Source organism: Cnephaeus nilssonii (genome assembly GCF_951640355.1).
Source record: "Cnephaeus nilssonii genome assembly, chromosome: 5".
Classification (NCBI taxonomy): domain Eukaryota; kingdom Metazoa; phylum Chordata; class Mammalia; order Chiroptera; family Vespertilionidae; genus Cnephaeus; species Cnephaeus nilssonii.
The window spans coordinates 81,180,569-81,205,069 of record NC_137076.1 but is presented as its reverse complement, the minus strand read 5'-3'; the positions used below and the strand labels follow the sequence as shown (position 1 = coordinate 81,205,069).

Genomic DNA, 24,501 nt, shown 5'->3' with positions numbered 1-24,501 from the left:
GGGCTTTTAAAAAGCCTGTAGGAATAGCAAACAGTTAAAAATGTAGGACTGCAAAATTACCTAGGCCCTGGGGAAGGGGGGTATAGAAAAAGATGCTCTAACTTAAAAATTCAGACTTTTGGGAAAACAAAATTTACTTTCACATTTTAAGTGGAATTAAGGTACAGGGAGACTAATCACCAAAGAGAATACAAAGAAAATTAGCATTCGTTATACCACAAAACAACACATTTAGAAACACCAGTAACATGCACTGAATTGAAATGAGATATTTACATTTCAAATAAAAAGAAACAACCTCAATGGGCAAAGCAGTAAAAAGGGATTTTTCACAAATTAACAGACTAGAGTCAGTAGACACCTACTAATTCTTAACTGAATTCAAAACTATTCCTGAAACTGGGGTTTGCCTCACTAGCCCTCTCCTCACCTTGAGCAAGGAAGTTGGGAAGAATGGGTTTGAGGAACTTGAACTCGCTGGTCCCTGAGCCTCCCATCAGACACACCTCATACTGGTAGCTCTGGGACAGGGTCCCTGTACCGCTGACGTCCACCAGGTGTCCCGGAAGGTGGCCCTCAGGCACCGAGCAGCCACCCACCCAGGCCGCCCTGCTCCGCCTGCACAGCCGCACCGCGATGAACGCCAGCACCGAGAACAGGAACAGCGACGACACCGACGCCAACGCGATCACCAGGTACATGGTCAGCGGGTCGGCCTGCGCCTGCTCGGCCGCCGCTTCGGGCAGCGGCAGGTAGGGCTGCGAGAAGCCCTCCACCAGCAGCACGTGCAGCGTGACGCTGGCAGACAGCGCGGGCTCGCCATTGTCCTTGACCAGCACCACCAGCCTGTGCTTGGCCGCGTCGCGCTCGCCCAGCAGCCGCGCCGTGCGCACCTCGCCATTGTGCGCCCACACGCCGAACAGCCCGGGCTCCGTGGCCCGGAGCAGCTGGTACGACAGCCAGGCGTTCTGGCCCGAGTCTGCGTCCACCGCCACCACCTTGCTCACCAGGTAGCCTGGCTCGGCCGCCCTGGGCACCAGCTCGGTGCAGGGCGCAGAGCCGTTCTGCAGCGGGTACAGCACGAAGGGCGAGTTGTCGTTGGCGTCCAGCACCTGCACGCGCACCAGCGCCTGGCTGCTCAGCGCGGGCGACCCGCGGTCCGTGGCGCCCACGCCGAACTCGAACGCCTGCAGGGCCTCGAAGTCCAGCGCCCTCAGGGCGAACAGGTGGCCGTTGTCCGCGTTGATGGACACGAGCGAGGCCAGGGGCAGCTGCGGGTCGTGGGGCGGCAGCAGCGAGTAGGTGACCTGGGCGTTGGCGCCCGCATCCCTGTCTGTGGCGCTGACGCTGCCGATGTGCAGGGCGGGGCTGTTGTTCTCGCGGAGGAACAGGGTGTAGGAGGTTTGGGTGAAGGCGGGGGCGTTGTCGTTGACGTCGGAGACCCGCAGGGTTATGTTGTGCTGGGTTTTGAGCCTGGGGGTCCCCATGTCGGTGACGGTGATGGTGATGTTGTACTCAGATCTCATCTCTCGGTCCAGGGCTGTGTTTGTCACTATAGTGTAAAAATTCTCCACAGAGGGTTTAAGGAAGAACGGAAGGTGATCTTGGATGGAGCAAACCATCCTTCCATTGTCTCCAGAGTCAGGATCTGACACACTGAATACAGCAATTATGGTCTCCTGCAAGTTTTCTGGGATTTCATTGACAAGCGTTGACATGGTCAGTTCCGGAGGGTTGTCATTCAAATCTATCACGTGGACAAGCACCACACAACTTCCAGAAAGACCCCCACCATCTATCGCCTGAATATTTAATGTATAAGTCTGAATGGATTCGAAATCCAGTTTCTGTGTTAAAAGGAGTTCTCCCGATTTTGCATTTATTCGAAAAGTTTTGCGAATATCTTCGGAAGCCTGGGAGAAGACATAAGATATTTCTCCATAGGCTCCAGTGTCTAAATCTCTAGCCGAGACCATAGCAACCTGGGATCCAATGGGGCTGTTTTCCAGAACCTGAACTTCATAGAGCAACTTTGCAAATTCCGGGGCATTATCATTGATGTCCAAGACTTCAATGCGGACCAGGGCGGTGCCAGACCGGGGTGGCGCCCCGCCATCCAGCGCCGTTAGAGTTAACATGATCTCAGACTGTTCCTCGCGGTCCAGCGCTTTGTCCAGCACCAGCTGTGGTACTATCATGCCGTCGGAACTGTTTTGCAATTTCAGATGGAAGTGGGAATTGGGGCTGACTGTGTAACTTTGGAGACTGTTGCTGCCCACATCTAAATCCTGGGCACATTCTATTAAGAAAGTAGTTCCGGGAGTGATAATTTCTGAGATTTTCAAAATTATTTCTTTGTCTAGGAAAACCGGGGAATGATCATTTATATCCCTAATCCGCAGCTCAGCCTGAAAAAACTGCAAAGGGCTTTCCAGTAACACCTGGAAAGGTAGCACACAGGGCTCGGTAGGGCCGCACAGCTCCTCCCGGTCCAGTTTCTCATTTAACAACAAATCCCCCGTCTGCCTATCCAAGTGCAAACGCATTTTTTTCCCTTTGGAAACGACGCGGGCCCCTCGCGCAGCCAGCTCATCTACCTCCAATCCCAGGTCTTTTAACAAATTGGCCACAAAGGAGCCACTCTCCATCTCCTCGGCCACTGAATAATGCCTAGGCGCGGAACCAGCCTGAGCTAAGCCCAGCAAAACAAAGAATATCAAGACTTGCCTTTGTTTCAGAGAGCGTTCCTTTCCTTCTCTGGCCTCCATCTCCTTCTGCTCTCCCAGCAAACCTGACCCAGCTCCGGCTCGCGTGGTTGCTGACTCCCAGTATGTCCCAGCTACTGGGATAAGTGGAGACGCCTAGGGCCCGGATTTCCCGGATCTACAGCCCCAGAAAGCCTCCCCTTCCTGCTTGATTCTTTAGCAGAGCATCTGGCTTAAAGGAGGGCAGACTGGTCGCCTTCTTCCTTCTACTTCTAATGCTGCAGCGCCACCCCGCGTCCTTTCCGAGTATGTACTGTCTCCAAAACATGAAGAAAATCCCAATCCCTTCTTTCACACTGATGACAGTCTAAATGGAATACTTTCAAGTGGTATCTTCCAACGTACCGAAGTCTTATCTCTTTTCGAAAGGCTTTTTCATTGCACCCACAACGACATGGCAAACATAGACAACTTTCCATTCCAATTTCCTCACAGATTCAAGCAGTTATTTTTAAACTGGGGGTGGGGGAGGAAATGAACTTCTGAAACTGGAAGGGAGTAATTTCAGTCCTAGGATGAAAAAGGGCTTTGACTAGTCAGTCTCCAGTTTTTATTCAGAGTTCCAGCATGCGCACATCTCAGTGGGGGCTAGGTTCCCATCCTCACACTTAAGCCAACAGAAAAGTACAGGGGCCCAGGTAAAGCACAGAATTCACATAAGAACATTCTCATGGACACTGAGATATTCTTTTTACTCATATTTCTCTCCTGCACTCTCCCACTTCACATTTTCCTGAGATTTGGTGCATTCGATCCACATGAAATTTTCCTAGCATAGCTGGGTAATTCTTATGAATGTATCAATATTTTTATTTCCTTTCTAACAGATAAGAGTGTTAATTTATATAACTTCAATTAGTGCATCTAGCAACATTAATCATTTCATAATATCAAATGCCAAGTAAATATTGAAATATTTTCCAATTATCTTTTTGTGTGTTTTTTAAATATATGTGATCAAAATAAATGAGTTCACAATTTAAAAAAAAAGCCATGGAGGAAACAAGTGCATATTGTTTAGTGAAAGAAGTCAGTCTGAAAAGGCTACCTATGCTATTATTGCACATACCTGACATTTTGGAAAAGTACAGGCATGTTAAGAAGATTAGTTGTTGCGGGAGGGGGGGTGAATAAGAGATAAAACATGGGGACTTGGGGGGCACTGGAACACTGTAATAATGGATACATGGCATTATACATTTGTCAAAACCCATAGAATGTACAACACAAAGAGTGAACCCTAATGCAAACTACAGACTTTAGTTAATAATAATGGGTCGATATGGATTCATCAGTTATAATAAATGTACCACACTAATGCAAGATGGTAATACTAGAATAACTATGAGTGGAAGAAAGTGGGTATATGGGAACTCTGTATTATCTGCTTAATTTTCTGTAAAACCTAAAACTGTTCTAAAAAATAAAGTATATTAATTAAATATTCATATGAAAACATGTTTCAAATATACTGTATGGAAAAGTTAAAAAGAACTATACCAACATAATTCTACCTAATTGAAAATTTAAAAGTTATTTATATTTTATCTTATTTGTTGAATCTATATATTTTACTCTATACATATACCCTCTTTGTTTTCTGACCCATTTGAAAGCAACTTGAAGAAATCATGACACTTCACCTCTAAATATTTCATCAGGCATCTCCCAAGTATAAGTACATTATCCCACACATTCATAATGCCACTATCACACTTAACAAATTTAACAATAATTTCCTAATGTTATAAAAAATCCAGTCCTTATAAAATCTCAGCCCTAGCCAGTTTTGCTCAGTGGATAGTCAGCTTTGGGACTGAAGGGTCCCAGGTTTGATTCTGGTCAAGGGCATATGCCTGGGTTGCAAGCTCAATCCTGGGTAGGGGGAGTGCAGGAGGCAGCCAATCAATGATTCTCATCATTGATGTTTCTATCTCTCCCTCTCCCTTTCTCTCTGAAATCAATAAAACGATATTAAAATCTTTTTTTAAATCTCATTATCTTTCCATTATCCTTCCCTGATTTTCTTCAACTTGAAAAGAATTCATATTCACTCTTGAGATTTGTGTTTGTTTTTTAACAAATGTGCTTGCTTTCTTAACTACCTGTTATAAGAAATGTCTTAGAAATTTTTTAAACCAAATTTTATTATTGTATTGGGCATTATATATTTTTATTCTATAAAAGTCTCCCATCTTTTATGATATTTAATTTTTTGAAGTGTTCAGACCAGTTGTCTTGTAGGGTGTCCTACATTATGAACATGTCTAATTGTTCCCTCATGGTGTCATTAAACCTGTACCTCTATCCTCTGTATTTCCAGAAAACTGGAATGGATGATTTAGTAAATGTAACAATGGCATAACATTTTTAAAGATCTCATTTATTTATTGTATTTGGGTTTTAAAAATTGAGCAATTACAGGTTCCCCTTCTTAACATTTAGAAATAAATTCCTACTTGTATTCTGTTATAATTTTTGCTTTTCATGATTATTTTATATTAATACTATAACCCAAAATATTTTAATGCATTGACATTGAGCATTTAACACACTTCATCCAGGTGAATAAACCCCAAGACCCAAGTCTTTAAAAAACAGTCTCTACACAGACTGCAAAACTGAAGATCAGATAGAGATATAATGATGATCATGGACATCATAAAGGAAAATAATGACTAGTAAATCACTTGAAATTTTACATTTAACCAAGCATATACTTAGTTATGATAGGTTCTCTGAATTAAAACAGTTATGGTGAATTTGGGGATAGCACAAAGGAGAGGAAAGTTTGAGTCATAGGTGTTCTCACAATTCATAAGTTTTCATTCTTCTTTCCGTTTCAATGTTATTCATATATCTAGAAATAAATGGAAGTTTCTCCAGAGATGACTGAACCAGTGCTGTGTTTTTTTATCAGTGGTTTCCAGATTTCAATGCATTATATCCACTATTATTTTCTTTTCTTTTAAATCCTCACCCAAGGATATTTTTTCCATTGATTTTCAGGAGGGAGGAGGAGGGGGGAAGAGAGAGAAATATCGATGTGAGAGAGACACATCGATTGGTTGCTCTGGCATGCACCCCAACCGAGGCCAAGAATCCAACCCTCCAATGGTCTTCAGCTCACAATCTAACTTTACACTCAGCGATCAGATGGCAAAAGAGGGGTTTCTGCAGGAAATACTAGTGTATGAGAAATATCCTAGCATGGGAAGGGAGGGTTCTAGCACCTTTTATTGTCTTAGGGTGGAAATTTTGGACCTGTGGTAACACTCAAACAATTTGCTTTTGCCTTATTAAGGATACAAAAAATATGTTTTTTCTGTAGTCTATCAAGATATGCACTTCATAAAGCTCAAGCAAGCAGGATTTCAAAGTAAAGGTGATTCATGCAGGGGTTTATTCTCTTCCCTGATACAAATATGCAACTAATGGTTTTAAAAGAGAATTTACATAAGAATCTTGGCATTTTTTAGTTTAAGGAGAATCATCATAGTCTATTGGTACAAACTGTTTCCTTGAAAAAAAATCTTGACCAGATATTACCATGAGTTCTAGCTTGATTTGAGTATATATAGATTGTTTTGCCAGTCCATATTACATGACATTTTCTTTTAATGTATTGGAGATGCTGGAATATTAATTGCTAAAGAATGAATTATTTTTGATGTTTAAGAAAAAAGAAAACAGTAAAAATTAACAAATACAAATTTAACACTGCAATAAGTGCCTTAAATAATGAAAGAGACGTTTATTTCCATCAATGAAACTTTCTCCCTGTACAGTTTGACCCTTGAACAATGTATGTTTAAACTGCGGGTCTACATATATGGGGATTCTTTTCAATAAATACCTATACTGTTTTCCATCTGTTGTTGGGGGTTTGCGGATATGGAGAGCCGATTGTATGCACTGATCTACACCATTTATACAGGGAACTTCAACATCTGTAGTATTTTCAGGGGTCCTGAAACCAATCCCCCCCGGATACCAAGGAACAACTTAAGTTTGGTGGGAGTGAAAAGTTATATGGGGATTTTAACTGTGTGGGGGTCAGCACCTCTAACTTCTGCATTATTCAAGGTCAAATGTAGTTTTATATCTATATTTTATTTTGTGTCATCATCACATGACTTTTTTCAAATATAAAGAACTACATAATATTAACAATCTCAAATAAATAGTTACTTGAATTTAACAGATGGAGACCAATCCTGCTGAAAAGTAGACTATTACAGTGTATCAGCCATCATCCATGAAATATCAAGAAAAGCAAAAGATGACTTTAAAATAGCCTGACCTTCCATGGGAAGTTATGAAGACTATCGGTTTATGTATAGACCTGAAATGAGTTTTCTTGTCAAACTTCCAGATACCTGTTAGAACGGTCCACACACAGTTTTAGAGGTAACTTACCTTTGGAAGATCAAAGAAAATTAGGTATGAGCAGAAAAAAATGCATTTGTTTCTATACTCAAAAAGAAAGAGGCTACACTGGTCTATCTTTTTAGACCAGTGTGAGGTAAATAAAAAGATAAAATAGCTAAGCCGTTAGTACTTGTTGACTATATATTAACAATTACTTATGTTTCAGAAGAAAAGAAAACACTACTTAAGTTAGAGCCATAAAATACCAACTCTAATGTTATTTCCTCTCCTTTCTACCCAGAGTCTTAAAGCAAGAATGCCAAAGATGATATTTGTCTCTACCTATTGTCTTGTTTTCAGCCTTGAGGAACCAATTTCATTTGCAATAGAGTCATGTTGCATGTATCTCCCTCATCTCTGTATTGCACTAGGTTGGCAAAATATGGACAATTTTTAACATTCAATGAAAAAAAATCTGGAAGGATCAAGGCATTTTCTTTTTATTCCAGAATGCTGAGATGGTGATCCTTAAAGAGGTGAAGTCTGTTTCTAGAGGTACTCCAGGAGGAGCAGAGAGGTATCAAAACGACTAATTCAATGGACTTGTCATCCAACATCCTTCACATGAAGAAAGATATTTCTGAAACTATTTCCAAAGCGAATTGCCTGAGAATTTGCTACATAGCCTTGAAATTGCCTGGTAATTTTCTTGCATTGGCGCTTTATAATGCACAGATATCAGTAGCATTTAAAATATTTGGTGAGTACTTTCCAGAGGTTGGAGAATTCAGTGAGCCTGGAGAAGTCATCGAGCCGTTTCTTACTTACTGAGACAAAATCTTCAGGTTGTCACTGACTGTCACGATTTGGACGTTAGGAGGTCCCAGACAAGTGTTGATGCCTACCATTCCTTTCTGTGAGAGTTAAACTTACCTTGGGTTGTTCTTCATCCAGCGATTTTCCCCCAGGGTGGGCAAATTATTTACGCCATGATTGCATCGCTCATTATCGTGAAAATGGAAATTAAACTGATTGTGTAGTTTCCAATTATTAAAAATTCACCCAAATCTCATGCATGTCCCCGGTGCACATTCTGAAATGTTCAAATGACATTTTCAAAGGGTGATCATCTCAGACTCGGGTTTTTCTAATAAAACAAACGTTTGCAGGCAATACTTGGAGAGCGCATATCCTGTTCGGGAGCAAAGTGTCCTCTGCGACTGGATGTAAACTGTTCGTTGAGCTCTTAGGAAACCTCCCGGCTCTCACCTATCCTCCTGCTGCTACGGAGACGCTCCCCTCTCCGCCTCCAGCGCCAAACCTGCAAACATTCTGACCATAAATGCAGCTTTCCTCTTCCTGGGCCATCTGCGCTACGCCTAGGAAGAAAGAAAAACTCACCACTTGCCTCTTCTGCAAGATTTTCTCTCGCACGATTTCCTGAATATCCTCTGAGTATGTTATCTTAATAAAAGAAGCCTTCGAAAGCCTTGTAAGAGAGAGAGCATCAGCGTACTTCTAGTCCCATTCATTGGCAGAAAGGTCTAAAATATGGGCTTGCTGCAGACGTTTTCCAAGCCCCGTCTATCCCCAGCATCCTTCGGATTTTGTCTTTTCTAAGATGGAGTCTGCGACAAACGCAGGGCTCCTCCTCCTACTTTTTAGCCTGTAGCACCACCAGGCGTCCGCACTGAAAACCTCGTGTCTACAGCGCTTTCCCTCAGACAGTCCAAGTCTGTTCGTAGTCACGTCGTCCAGTGGCACATTACTAACCTCCTGATAGATTAACTACCTCTATGGCTTTTAGGTTAGCCAATGTGAACAAAACAATAGTTAGTTAGTGTATTATTTTATTATCACATTATCAATTATGTGATTATCATAAGATCATAGCTGTACAGTTTCCTTTGAGAGTAACTTGAATTGGATTTCTTCCATTTCAGGTAGGCCAGTCATCTGGCTATGCATTTATTGAATTTATAAATTTATTGGCAGGTGTTTATTCCAGATTCTATTCAGAATGGTGATTAAGAGCATAAGCTTTTGTGTCTGGAAAGGCATTGGGGATATAAAATTGAATGAAGCCTGGTGCCTACACCCCAGGAGGTTACAGCCTAGAAGGGAGACTCAAGTAAAGCTACAATTACAGTAGTTAGTGATAAGTGCTAAGGCAGAGATTTGCACAGGCACTGTGAGGTACCCAAAGGGATCTTTAAGTAAGAACAGAAATGGGGCATCAGGAAAGATTACCAGAGGAGGTGAGGTTTGAGCGAAGCTGAATTTTTTTGGTACCAACTTAAACACAGACCCATTGAAATTATTTTCTACTACAGCTGAAGTATTTCTGACTTTGCAGGAAATAAAATTTTCTCAAAAGATGGAAACATTGTGGCATATGTAGAATGCAGTCTTTCAGTCAGTCAGTCAATAGCACAGGCTCCTGTATGAGGTGACAAAGACTAGGGATGGGCCCTTTTTTCCAGTTTGAATTTGGCTCATATATCTAATACTAAATTTAAAAAAAAATCCTTGTTTGAGGACATGTTTTTATTGATTTTAGAGAGAGAGAAACATCACTGTGAAAGAGAAACATCGATAGGTTACCTCCCATACCTGCCCCAAATGAGGATGAAACCTGCAACCTAGGTATGTGCTCTACTGGAGATTGAACCTGCAATCTTTTGATACATGGGAGGATACTCCAACCAGCTGAGCCATCTGGCCAGGGCTCTAATACTCAATTTTAGTGAGAGCCCTGCAGCTTGAGTATGTACATGTATGAGCTGTTCGTTCTATTAACATCTTTAGGAGATATATTAAAATGGTGATTAAGAGCATAGGCTTTTGTGTCTGGAAATCTCATATTCAAGTCCTGGCTCTGCTACTTCATATATGTAATATTTTAAAAGTTACTTAATCTCTCCAAACTTCAGTTTCCTCATCTGAAAAAAAGGATATAATGATGTTATCTTTTATTAATGTTTTTATTGGATTTAAAATTTATTTAAGCGATATACAGATATACAACTAGTTTGATCCATTACTAATATAAAAAAATGGAATGCTTCATGAATTTGCTTGTCATCCTTGTGCAGGGACCGTGCTAATCTTCTCTATATAGTTCCAATTTTAGTATATGTGCTGCCAAAGCGAGCACAATGATATGATCTTATTCATGAAGTTGTAAGGGGTTAAGTGAAACAATGTTTATGAAATGTTCAGTCTAGAGTCTTGGAACTTCATGGTGTTTCATAAATGCTATTATGAGTGGTTATACTATAGAAAGATGAATTTATCTACATAGTCCTTTTAACTTCTACAAATGAATGTTAAGTATAAATGACTCCTAAAAGGAAACCTTGTACCCTATTGGTAAGAATGTAAATTGGTGCAGCCATTATGAAAAAAAGTATGGATGTTCCTCAAAAAAATTAAAAATAGAATTACTATATGACCCAACAATTTCACTTCTGTGTATATGATTGAAGAAAATTAAATCACTGTCATGAAGAGATATTTGCACCCTCATATTCATTATTCACAATAGCCAAGATGTCAAAAAACCTAAGTGTCCACGGACAGATGAATGAAATATATATATATATATATATATATATATATATATATATATATATATATATATATATATATATTCAGCCATAAAAAAGGAAATCCTGTGCTCGCTTCGGCAGCACATATACTAAAAAAGGAAATCCTGCCATTTGTGCACCATCTGGTCCTGGCCTTTTCTTTGTTAGGAAGTCCATAAGATTCTTCCAGGACTGGTCATGGAATAGCATATCTGCAGCCCATCTTGGCAAGAACCAGAATCATTATTACCTTTTCTTCTTTCTGGAAAGTAATCATTATTACCTTTTCTTCTTTCCCTCCATTCTCTTCTTCTGGAACTTCTATTGGGTCTATGTTAGGATTTTTCAACTTATCTTTCAGGTCTTATGTGACAGTTTGACAGTTTTAAAACCTGAGTCCCAGGTTTTTTGACACTCCTCTATTCAAAATATAGGGCCTATGTCCCCTCTGCTTAAATCTGATCTCTGACTGCTTGACCAAAGTCCAGAAAGTATGATGGAAGTGGTATTTGCTCTTGGACCCCAGCCACCATGTTGTAAAGAATCATAGACCATATAGAAAGTTCACATGCAAGTTTTCTGGTTGACTGCCAGCATCAATCATAAAGGGAAGTCACCTCCAGAATATAGTAGCCCATAGTCACATGTCACCCTAGTTTTGAGCCTTTCTATCTGAGGCATCATAGTACAAACAGTCCATCCCTATTATGCCCTCCACTGAATTCCTGACCCACAGAGTCCATGAGCATAGTAAAATGGCTGTTTTATGCCACTAAGTCTTGGGGTGGTTTGTCACATAACAATAGATGACTGTAACATTGTTTACTACTCTTTCATAATTTATCTTTTTGTTCTGTGCTATTGATGAATTTCTTAGTTATATACCAATTTACTAATTTGTTCTTCAATAGAGACCAGGCTAAATTTTATCCCATCTGCTAAGGTTTTGTTACATGACTGTGTTTCATTTTTCAAATTTCTAATAGGCTATATTTATATCCATCTATTTTTATTTCAGTCTCTTTTTTATTCTTTCATAATTCATTGTCCATTTTTTATGTAACTCCTGAATTCATCTCTACAAGTATCTTTAAGTTTTATTTTGAATACTACTGTTTTTAAAATGTTGTCTTCTTTTTACTTGCTCTTCCCACCCATGTTCATCTACTAGACCACCCAAACATGGTCTAGAACCAGGTTTCATAACAGTGATCTGGGTTTCTGATGCAACATAATACTAAAGATAGTACAGCTGACTTCATTGAACCTATTGATTCAGTACCTAGTTTATGTCTGAAACCTCAGTAGGTTCAGTACCTAGTTTGTGTCTGAAACCTCCATAGGTCTAAAACCTATTATAATGTATAACTTCAGGGATCTTTTGGCAGTGGTGTTTCAACCTTTTGTTGTGAACATCTTAGCTCCTGGCTCTAAGCATTGACCCTGACTTTTATTCTCCATCTTTCATGAAGAACATTTTTCTCCGGATAGCCCATAAGAACCAAACTAATGCCAAACAATGCCAACTTCCCATCCTGTAGCCCAACAATGCAAGGGTTTTATACCTGTTCACCATTTTATGTTTGTTCCATTTCTGGTTTTGCATTTTAAATTTTCCTGTTTTTAATTGTTATTTATAATTTCTATATCCAGAACAGTGCACAGAAGTATAAGCTTGCTTCACCAACTTAGCCAGAAAACCCTTGTTATTTTTACTTTTTAACGTTACTTTTAAGTGTTAAGTAAATATAACCAATAGTATAATGGTATTATTTTAAAATGTTACATAGATTTGGAAATTAAGTCAAATTTTTAGTTGAAGAGTAAATCTTTGATAGTCATATACTTCAACTTAATAGAAAATAGAACTTTATATGGGAGAATTATATGGATAAATTCTGCTCCCAAGAATAAGACAAACTCATCTTAAATAGAAAATAACTATAACAATAAAACACACAGACATGACAGAGAAAGCAAAACATTTATTTTGGGGAGATTAAATAAAACCAGACCAATTCCATTTCTTATATATCTGTATGTCTAATTTCAGCATATAAATATATTTTAAATAACATCTCTATTATATATCTTATAAATATATAAATATGTCTACATAATAAAATTTAAAATTTTCATATTTTGATAGCTATTTACTAGTAATAGTTTTATGACTATATGGGCATTTAAAATGAAGTTAATGTAATTTTCATTTAAAGTTAAAACATCATTATAAATAAACCTTAACAGGATTAAAGAAACTTATGCTTGTTTAAAATAATCTAACATAGTGTTATAAAGAAATACTAATTTTGATCAAAATGTATTTATGTTGATAATTCCAGGCCTCAAAATATGCTCTTCATCCTAGATAAGATGGTTTGCTGAACAACAAAATAAATAATGATAGTATTAGATTATAATCTAAATAATAGAGTAAATATCCATGAGTCCATATATAAAGAAAGAACTAAATAAATAATAAATGGGGGAGAAGTAACAAGTTTTTCTTACTGAAAGATTTCAATTAATTAATGTAAAGGAATCAGGGAAATAGAAAATCATCATTCAAATACCACAGTATTAATTACCACAGGGAATATCCAACAGTGGATACTAAAATTAATAAGCAAAAGTTTAAGCAGAAACATATTTGCATAGTTTCAAAGTGTCTGTTCTCATGTATTTATTAATTACAAAGGGAAAAATAGCAACTTTACAGTGAAGAAACTTGGCAGGTATTATCTTAGTCAAGTGATCAAGATTAACACTACTGAACTGTTCTCTTAAAAATGGTTAACATGGTAAATTTTGTTATTTTTTTTACAATAAAAAGGGATTAACATCACCAGTTAATATGACATATTGACATCATGTGCCCCTTGATATGAAGCACTGATAAGGACACAATATCATTCCTGTGGTATTCTTCCCAATAATGCATAACATCAATCTAATCATGAGAAAACAAAGACAATCCCAAATTGAGGCATATGTTTGTTAACTAAACTTATTGTGGTAATCATTTCACAATATACGTAAATCAAGTCATTTTTTCTGTGTATCTTAAAGTTATACAGTTCTGTATGTCAATCATTTCTCAATAAAAATGAGGGACATTTTTCAGATACTAACTAGTACTCCTCAAAAGTCATGGGGTCATGAAAGACAAGGAAATGTTAAGGAACTATCATGGGTAATAGAAATTAAGGAAACATAACTAAATGTATTGTGGGATCCTGGATTAGATATCCTTAAAAAGAACAAGGACATTAATGAAAAAAACTGGTAAAATTGGAATAAAGCCTACAATTTAGTTAATGGAATTATACAAATGTTAATTTCTTAATTTTGATACCTGTGCTTTGGTTATGTAAGATGTTAACATTAAGGGTAGGCAGGTGAAGGGTATATGAGGACTCCATACTATTCTCACAGTTTTATATCTAAAATTATCTCATAATAATAAGTTTTAAAAGAGCTTAAATTCTTTATAACTTAAACCTTTTAGTGGAAATGTAGATCTACGTGCATTTCAAAGTGAAACAGGTAACTGAAGCAACTTGTCCAAAATATTTAGATATTTTTTATTAAATACTTATCAGGACCTTTTTATACAGGAGCACTTCAAGGCATTTGGTTATAGCTTTGAATAAATACAAATAGTTCTAATGTCACTTGACATTTGGGGGAGAGTAAGTGTCCTAATTATTTCCATTCTTTGTGTTAATTTGCTGATGGAAACCTGGACTCAATCTCAGCTGGTATATAGTTCTCTCCAAATACAAATAGTTCAAATCATACTCAGCATATTGATGCAGAGTTGGTCTTAGTTTTTAATCATCAGGTACAATTGAACTTTTCTTGGGAGCTTTAAGTCTGAATAAGAATGAGATTAGAACATCATTTATTTCAGTAGTTCCCAACCGGAAGTCATGGCAAATTATTCACTTGTCTAAGGCAAAAATGAAAATATAATGGTAAAATACAATTTTCATAAAACCATGTTTTTTTTAATTTAAAGGATAGTTCCTTTATGAGATTGTTGTCTTACCATTTTAAAATATCATTTTTAATGAAATAATGGTATGAAATGATGGTTTTTTTACATTTGAATTTAATGTTCATACATGGAAGTTGACAAATCTACTTTTATTTGTTATGTGTGTGTGAAGTGTACTGCTGTTTGAAATTCAGTCTTAAAATCACTGATCTGCATCATTTTCTTTCCTTATCATTGACATCAAACCAGGCTCCACTAACTATGTTCACATCATCCAATGTAATCAGATACAATTATGTCATCAAACGCAGTTAATCCAGTGACTTATAGTTAATAATGTTTTAAGTAATTACTACTTACCCACAAAGTTAATTATATGTCTTTTCTTTCTTAAAACCTCTGGTTTCAACATGTCTTAACCAATCCTAACCCAAATACACTGGAACACAAACTGTTCTATGTTTTATGCAAGAAAGACCTTGATTCCAATGAGCAGGATTATATCTCAATTTATGGAAAATATTTAATATTGATAAGACAATTTACTGATATTCTGCATTAGTCTCATCTATTCTCAAAATACTAAGAAAAAGTGTTGAAGTCAGGATAGGTTACACCAATTCTGCCTTAAGCATCTCTAACATTTAAAAAATAACTTAGCACTAATTTTTAGTATATCCTGACTACTAAGTCAACAGCCAAGTGGTACCATTAGGTATCAGTCATAATTCCAAGAATAATGTTTATATCAACAAATATGATCTGGTATGTTTCAGAAATATTTTAGAGGTACAAATATAGTGCCCTCCTGTGCAGGACATATCCTTGTGGGTCTGAATTTACACACATTTGTCTAAAATAAGGCACATAATTAAAGCCTCATGAATGCAGACATTTTTTTTTTTGCTTCTAAGTCACAGTTAGTAGTATTAATAGCATCCTTAAAATATGTTAATGTCTTAATATTGGTTTCTTTAATTTTAGAACGAGAGAACTTAAAATAGCTTATGAAGGCAAACAGTGATGATGAAAAAGAAGTCTAACTTCTGTCCCTACTCCTTTTCTTTTAAAAAAATATATTTTATTGATTTTTTTTACAGAGAGGAAGGGAGAGGGATAGAGAGTTAGAAACATCGATGAGAGAGAAACATCGATCAGCTGCCTCCTGCACATACTGGGGATGTGCCCGCAACTAAGGTACATGCCCTTGACCAGAATCAAACCTACTCCTTTTCATTCTATGAATGCTTTGCTAGGAAATACAATCTTCCAAAAACAGAATCGGGAAGAATCAGAAAACCTGAATAGGCCAATAACAAGTGATGAAATTGAAGTAGTAATAAAAAAAACACCTCCCAGGACACAAAAGCTCTGGTCTGGATGGCTTCACACGGGAGTTTTACTAAATATTCAAAGAAGAACTAACACTTATCATCCTCAAACTATTCCAAAAAGTCCAAGAGGAAATAACACTTCCAAGCTCTTTTTATGAGGCCAGCATTGTCCTAATTCCAAAACCAGATAAAGACACTACAAAGAAAGAGAATTATAGGATATTGATCCAAGATGAACATAGGTGCTAAAATTCTCAACAAAATAATAGCAAATCATATCCAGAACTATATTAAAAAGATCATACACCATGACCAAGTGGGATTTATTCCAGGGATGCAAGGCTGGCTGGTACAATATTTGCAAATCAATAAATGTGATACATCACATAAACAAAGTGAAAAACTGACAAACTCTAACACCAATTTTTGATAAAAACTCTCAGAAAAGTGGGAATAGAGGGATCATACCTCAACATAATAAAGCTCATATATGACAAACCTACAGCCAACATCATACTCAATGGACAAAAACTAAAACAATTTTCCCTAAGAACAAGAACAAGACAGGGTTATCTGCTTTCACTACTCTTATTCAACACAGTATTGGAAGTCTTAGTCACAGTGATCAGACAAGAAGAAAACATAAAAGGGATCTAAATTGGAAAGGAGGAAATAAAACTGCCATTATTTGCAGATGAAATGACATTGTACATAGAAAACCCTAAAGACTCCACCAAAAAACTACTAGATTTAATAAATGAAATCAACAATGTAGAAGGATACAAAATTAATACCCAGAAATTGATGGCATTTTTATACACCAATAATGAATTCTCAAAAAGAGAAACTAAAAAAAAATCCATTTACCATTGCAACAAAAAAATTAAGATACTTAGGAATAAACTTAACCAAGGAGGTAAAAGACCTGTACTCGGAAAACTATAGGACGTTGAAAAAAGAGACAGTGAAGATATAAACAAGTGGAAGAATATACCGTGCGCATGGATAGTAGAATTAACATCATTAACATGTCTATACTGCCCAAAGCAATCTATAGATTTAATGCAATCCCTATTAAAATATCAATGGCATATTTTACATATCTAAAACAAATACTCCAAAAATTTATATGGAACCAATAAAAACCCGAATAGCTGTAGCATCTTGCAAAAGAAGAACAAAGTTGGAGGGATCACAATACTAGATATCAAGTTATACTACAAAGCCACTGTAATCAAAACAGTCTGGTAATGGTACAAAAACAAGCATATAGACCAATGGAACAGAGCAGAGACCCCAGAAATCAACCCAAGCCATTATGCTCAATTAATATTTGACAAAAGAGGCAAGAGCATACAACAGAGTTAAGACAGTCTCTTCAATAAACGGTGTTGGGGAAATTGGTCAGGTACATGCAAAAAAATGAAACTAGACCACCAACTTACACCATACACAAGAATAAAATAAAAATGGATAAAAGGCTTAAATGTAAGTTGTGAAACCATAAATATCCTAGAAGAAACCATAGGCAGCAAAATCTCAGACATTTCTCATAGTAATATATTTGCCAATACATTTCCTAAGGGAAGGGGAACAAAGGAGAAAATAAACAAGTGGAACTACATAAAAATAAAAAAAGCTTCTGCACAGCAAAAGAAACCTTCAGCAAAATGAAAAGGGAGCCGACTGTGTGGAAGAACATATTTGCCTATGATACATCTCATAGGGGGTTAATTTCCAAAATATATAAGGAACTCATACAACTTAACAAAAGGAAGACAATTTAATTAATAATGGACAAAGGACCACAATAGGCACTTCTCCAAAGTGAACATGCAGATGGTCAAGAGACATATGAAAAAACGCTCAAAGTCACTAATCAGAGAGAGATGCAAATTAAAATGACAATGGGGTATCACCTCACACCTGTCAGAATGGCTACCATCAACAAATCAACAAATGACAAGTGCTGGCGAGGATGTGGAGAAAATGGAATCCAAGTACACTGCTGGTGGGAATGCAGACTGGTGTAGCCATTATGGAAAACAGTATGGAGTTTCCTCAAAAAAAAAAAAAATAGAACTGCCATTTAACCCAGTGATCCCACTTCTAAGAATATATCCCAATAAACCCCAAACACCAGCCAGAAAGACTGTATGCATCCCTATGTTCATAACAATTCAATTTACAATAGCTAAGATTTGGAAACAGCCCAAGTTCCCATCAGTAAATGAGAGGATAAAAAAAAAAAGCTGTGGTACATGAAATACTATGCAGCAACAAAAGAGAAGGATCTCTTATCCTTTGAGACAGCATGGAGGGACCTGGTGAGTATTACGCTAAGTGAAATAAGCCAGAGAAAAAGACAAGTATCACATGTCTCACTCATATGTAAAATCTAAAAACAAAATAAATTGTTGAGCAAAATAGATTCAGCAACATAGAATCATAGAATGGACTGTCGAATCTCAGAGGGAATACAGGGATGGGTGGGCAAATGGGAAGATATTTAAAAAAAAACAAGTCCCATTTGACCCAGTGATCTCAAGATATATTCCTAGAAGTGGGATCACTGGGTCAAATGGGATTCCATTTTGAGTTGTTTTTTTAAAAAATATATTTTTATTGATTTCAGAGAGGAAGGGAGAGAGAGAGAGAGAGAGAGAGAGAGAGAGAGAGAGAGAGAGAGAGAGAGAGAGAAACATCAATGATGAGAGAGAATCACTGATTAGCTGCCTCCTGCACGCCCCCCACTGGGGATCGAGCCAGCAACCAGGCATGTGCCCTTGACCGGAATTGAACCTGGGACCGTTCAGTCCACAGGCAGGCCGGCGCTCTATCCACTGAGCCAAACCAGCTAGGGCCATTTTAGTTTTTTGAGGAAACTCCATACTGTTCTCCACAGTGGCTGCACCAGTCTGCATTCCCACCAGCAGTGCATGAGGGTTCCTTTTTCTCCACATCCTCGCCAGCACTTGTTGTTTGTTGATTTGTTGATAATAGCCATTCTGACAGGTGTGAGATGGTGCCGCATTGTCATTTTGATTTTCATCTCTCAGACAATTAGTGACTTTGAGCATGTTTTCATATGTCTCTTGGCCTTCCTTATGTCCTCTCTCAAAAAGTATCTGTTTAGGTCCATTGCCCATTTTTTGATTGGGTTATTTATCTTTCTTTTGTTAAGTTGTATGAGTCCCAAGAAACTAGAAACACCAATCAGAAAGGATATATGCACCCCTATGTTCATAGCAGCACAATTTACCATAGCTAAGATTTGGAAACAGCCTAAGTGCCTATCAGCAGATGAGTGGATTAAAAAACTGTGGTACATCTACACAATGGAATACTATGCTGTGGTAAAAAAAAAAAAAAAAGAAGGAATTCTTACCATTTGCAACAGCATGGATGGAACTAGGGAGCATTATGCTAAGCGAAATAAGCCAATCAGAGAAACATAAATATCACATGATCTCACTCATTTGTGGAATATAATGAACAACATAAACTGATGAACAAAAACAGATCCAGAGACAGAGAAGCATCAATCAGACTGTCAAACCTCAGAGGGAAGGTAGGGGAGGGTGGGGATAAGGGGGAGAGATCAACCCAAAGGACTTGTATGCATGCATATAAGCCTAACAAATGGACACAGACACCAGGGAGTTGAGGGCATGAGTGGGTGTTGGGGGCTAATAGGGGGGATAAGTTTACATATGTAAATACCTTAATCAATAAAGAAAAAAATAAAATAAAAAGAAAGAAAAATAAAAAATAATTTTAAAAAGAAGCCTAACTTGTGCCCCTACTTCATTTCATTTTATGAGTGATTTGTTAGGAAATAACTCTCTCTCAGTTTCCATGTCATCCCTTCAGAATGCTCAGAGGGGAAAATGGCTTAAAACCTAATCTGGTAACATCTGAAAATGTCTTTTTTTCTTAAGTCCACTTCTTAATTGGTATTAATGAACTCTTTTTCCTTTAATATCTTTTTATTTTGTAGTTGTTCAATAGCACTTGTTAACTACAACAAGCTTAATTTATTATTTTATCATCCACTCTTCATTCCCCACATTCAAATAACTGCTCTCTGATAAGGAGTGGGATAGACATCTGTGTAAAAAGAGAGGTTTGGGACTTGCCTAAGATTCCTAACAACCATTTAGAAATCTACATCTAACTTAACTCCTTTTATTTTATTTTATTTTATTTTTAATTAAATTTATTGGGGTGTCATTGGTTAATAAGATTATATAGGTTTCAAGTGTACATTTCTGTGTTACACGGCCTGCTGAGCCAAAATCAAATCATCTTCCATCATCATATATTTGGCCTCCCTTACCCTTTACTAACTCCCCATCCCCTTCCCTCTGATAACCACCTTACTGTTGTCTGCATCTATGAGTTTCAGTTTTATATCCTACATATGAATGAAATCATATGGTTCTTAGCTTTTTCTGACTGACTTTATTTTGCTTAGCATAATATTCTCGAGGTCCATCCATGTCATAAATGGCAGTATTTCATCTTTTTCTTTTCTTTTTAAAATATATTTTATTGATTTTTTACAGAGGGGAAGAGAGAGGGATAGAGAGTTAGAAACATCGATGAGAGAGAAACATCGATCAGCTGCCTCTTGCACACCCCCTACTGGGGATGTGCCCGCAACCAAGGTACATGCCCTTGACCGGGACCCTTGAGTCCGCAGGCTGACGCTCTATCCACTGAGCCAAACCGGTTTCGGCTCATCTTTTCTTATGGCTGAATAGTATTCCATTGAAGAACATTCCTGAGTTAAATCTCTTTCGCTTTAAATCTGCCCTATACTCACATTTGAAAAATGAGTCAAATCCTTTTTTTCCCTTTATCCTTCCTCCCATCCAATTATCTATGAGGACCACCATTCACCAAACATTTGCATGATTATGAATAATGGTATGCAAGATGTTGATTCAAAGATATCTCCACTCATTAAGGGACAAAAATCTAGAAATTTCTGAATAATGATAAACTATATTTCTGTTTCTCAAACCTAATTGCTTCCTGATACTACATCACAAACTAGAAGCCAGTTTTCTTCCCTACATATGCATACCTTTCTATTGGAAAATAATTTAAAGGTAAAATAAAAGGATATCTTTATGGAACTAAGCATTTCTAGGGCCAGCACTAATGAACTTCCAGGGGAGACATGAATATTGGCTACATATAGTCATCAGGTACTCGGGCATGACCCTCTGACCCCAGAGATCTATTCCTATCAGAATCTGGTGGTACACTGGAGCCAGCCTCTGTTTTTACCTCTCCAGTGCCATGGGGAAAGGGGAAGTTGGGCATAAAGCGCTTAAGAAACCGAAACTCACTAGTGCCAGTGCCAGTGGCTGAGCACATTTCATAGGGACAAGGCTGGGATAAAGATCCATGGGCTCCTCCCTGTACCAGGTGGTTAGGGAAATTACAGTCATCATAGAAATGCTCTTGAATTGTGATCTTTTCTCTATACTTAATTTTCTGGTAGATGTGTATAATGAAGATCACTGTGACAGAGAGGAGAAAGAGAAAGGAAAGCACAGCCAGAGAAATGACCAAATATTTAGTGGATGGATTTACCATTGTAGGATGCTTGGATGGATCCCGGAACTGCAGATAGGGCTCAGAAAAGCCATCTACCAGCAGGATGTTGAGTGAAGCAGTAGTGGAAAGAACTGGTTGGCCATGATCCTGAACAAGAATGATAAGTTTCTGCATCATGGGGTCTCTCTCAGATATCTGCCGCAGTGTACGGATTTCCCCATTTTGTTGTTGAACAGAGAATAACCCGGGGTCACTGGCCTTAAATAGATGATATGAAAGCCAAGAATTCTGACCCGAGTCACCATCCACAGCCACCACCTTAGTCACCAGGTAGCCTGCCTCTGCAGACCTGGGCACCAGGTCATTGCAGGGCAAGGTGCCATTCTGCAAGGGGTACAAGATCATTGGGCGGTTGTCATTGTCATCCAGGACAACCACTCGGACAGTAACCTGACTACTCAGTGATGGGAAGCCCCCATCGGTTGCCTTTATCACAAACTGAAAATCTTGAATGGCCTCATAATCCATGGTTCTCAGTGCATAGAGCTTCCCGTTGTCTGAATTTATGGAGATGTAAGCAAAGACTGATAGATCTCCACTTTTTGGAGGCAGCAGAGAATATGTGACTTGGGCATTCTCACCCAAGTCTAAATCCTCAGCATGGACTTTGCCAATGAAAACTGCAGGGCTGTTGTTTTCCCGGACAGTCAAGATGTAGGAGTCCTCCCGAAATACTGGGGGGTTGTCATTAATGTCCGATATTAGCACCTCTATTACAGTCTCTGTGGACAAATTGGGTGGTCCGGTATCCATGGCAACAAGGGTGATATTATAGCCTGAGACCTCCTCCCGATCCAAGCCTCTGTGGGTGACCAGCGAGTAAGCATTCCGGAACGTAGGCTTGACTGCAAAGGGAAGGTCTTCTCTGAGGAAGCAGGTGATTTTTCCTCCCACTCGAACGTCCCGGTCTCGGATGGAAAAAAGGGCCACTACAGTTTGTAGTGGGGAGTCCTCAGGGAGAGGGCTGGACACAGAGGAGACAGTCACTTCCGGAGGATTGTCATTCACATCCACCACTTCCACCAGGACTTTGCTGTGGGCAGAGAGACCTCCTCCGTCGGTAGCTTGAATGTCAATGTCGTAGGTTTCAATCGCTTCAAAATCTAGGGGCCCTCTCAGTCGAACCTCTCCGGTTTCAGAGTCAATCTGAAATGTCTGGAGAATTGCTTCTGGGTTTTGAGCTAAAGAGTACGTTATCTTCTTGTTGGGGCCCTCGTCTAGGTCTGTGGCGGTCACCGTGGCCACCAAAGAACTGTTGGCGCTGTTTTCGGGTACCTGCGCGCGGTACACCAGTCTGGAGAACTGGGGCACGTGGTCGTTGACGTCCAGGACCTCCACGCGGATGTGGGCGGTGCCAGACTTGGGCGGGGACCCGCCATCCACCGCCGTAATTGTCAAGTTGACTTCGGGGTGCTCCTCTCTGTCCAGGGGTTTATCCAGCACCAGCTCGGCGTATTTAGGCCCGTGGCTGCGGAAGCGAGTGTGCAGGTGGAAATAAGCGTTGGCGCTCAAGGTGTAGTTCTGGAGACCGTTGAGGCCCACGTCCAGATCCTGGGCGCTCTGCAGAGGGAAACGTGAGCCCAGGGGCGTGCTCTCGGGAATCTTTAAAAGCTGTTCCTTGTTTGGGAAAATCGGGGCATTGTCGTTGATATCAAATACCCTGACCTCGGCTCGGAAGGACTGCAGGGGCTCCACCAGGACTATTTCAAAGTGCAGAACGCACGGGTCGGCTTTGCCACACAGTGACTCCCGATCCAGTTTCTCCTTCACGAACAGATCCCCTGTCTTGCGGTGGAGCCGGAAGTGCAGTTTGTTGCCCTCGGAAACTAGCCGCGCCCCGCGCGCGGCCAGCTTCCCCACCTCCAGCCCCAGGTCCTTAGCCACATTAGCCACAAACGAACCGCTCTCCATCTCCTCCGCCACCGAATAGCGGATGGTTGCCTCACCCCCCACGGAAATGCACAGAAAAAGGAGAAGAGACCCCACTTGCCTGCTTTGCAAGAGTTTTCTGCGCACAACCGCCATCCGTTTTCACAAGCGCACTCTGTGAGCGGCCACCACCTGTTGCGGATAAACTTACACGTCTCTGCAGGTTCCCACCTGTTGCGGATAAACTTACACTTCTCTGCAGATTCGTGCAACCGCAGCTCTTGGCTTTGCTGCCCTCTAAGCGCAGCTGAGCCAATGGCTAGCTCAGCCCTGTAAGCTGTTTTGCACCTGGAAGAAAATTTGCACTCCCCAGACTATCGAATGTATTAATAGGTATGTTCTCATCCAGAGAGTCAGGTAGAGGTTGAAAGTTTGTTGCCACAGCGACGGCAGACTCGCCTTGTAATTCCCTTTCAGAAGAAAAGTCCTTGGGAATTGAGAAGCCCATGAGGGTTCGCGCTCAAGCTGAAGTCACCGTTTCTGGGAGCCGGCTGGGGCCACTGCAGTAACCTGCAAACCAAGGAATAAGCTACTCCTTACACTGCACGCACTCCGCCTGGAGACCAAGGGAGAGGCAAAAAGATCTTGCAGTGTCTTCTGGATTCCCAGGCAAATGGGGGAGAATGGTTTGGAGGAAGTGCTCAGTAGGACAAGGAAAGGGGACAGACATAAGTTATCTTTGGAACCTGGGTCCAGTAGGTACACTGATAGGGGAATTGGTCAACTACCCTCTTGATTTGCACAAAACACTCAAACATTTAGGAAGCAGTTGGCTTGGCACTTAAATGATCTGATGGCAGTAATATTTATTGTGTGTGATTTCTATATACTGGCAACTATGTTGAATGATTTACATGCATTATCTAATTTAATCTTTG

The 24,501-nt window shown here is 39.2% G+C and overlaps 2 protein-coding genes across 2 annotated transcripts; both read right to left on the bottom strand.

The window, feature by feature from the left end:
- Positions 1-371: 371 nt before the first annotated feature.
- LOC307099471 (protocadherin beta-2) lies at positions 372-2,768 on the bottom strand (the record flags this gene model as incomplete). The annotated part of the gene is made up of 1 exon (XM_079771056.1): positions 372-2,768. The coding sequence occupies one exon, from the start codon at positions 2,766-2,768 to the stop codon at positions 372-374; it is 2,397 nt and encodes a 798-aa protein (XP_079627182.1).
- An 18,494-nt stretch (positions 2,769-21,262) lies between these two features.
- On the bottom strand, positions 21,263-23,719 carry PCDHB1 (protocadherin beta 1; the record flags this gene model as incomplete). Its single annotated transcript, XM_079771054.1, has 1 exon — positions 21,263-23,719. One exon carries the CDS (start codon positions 23,717-23,719, stop codon positions 21,263-21,265), a length of 2,457 nt encoding a protein of 818 aa, XP_079627180.1.
- Between the last annotated feature and the right edge of the window lie 782 nt (positions 23,720-24,501).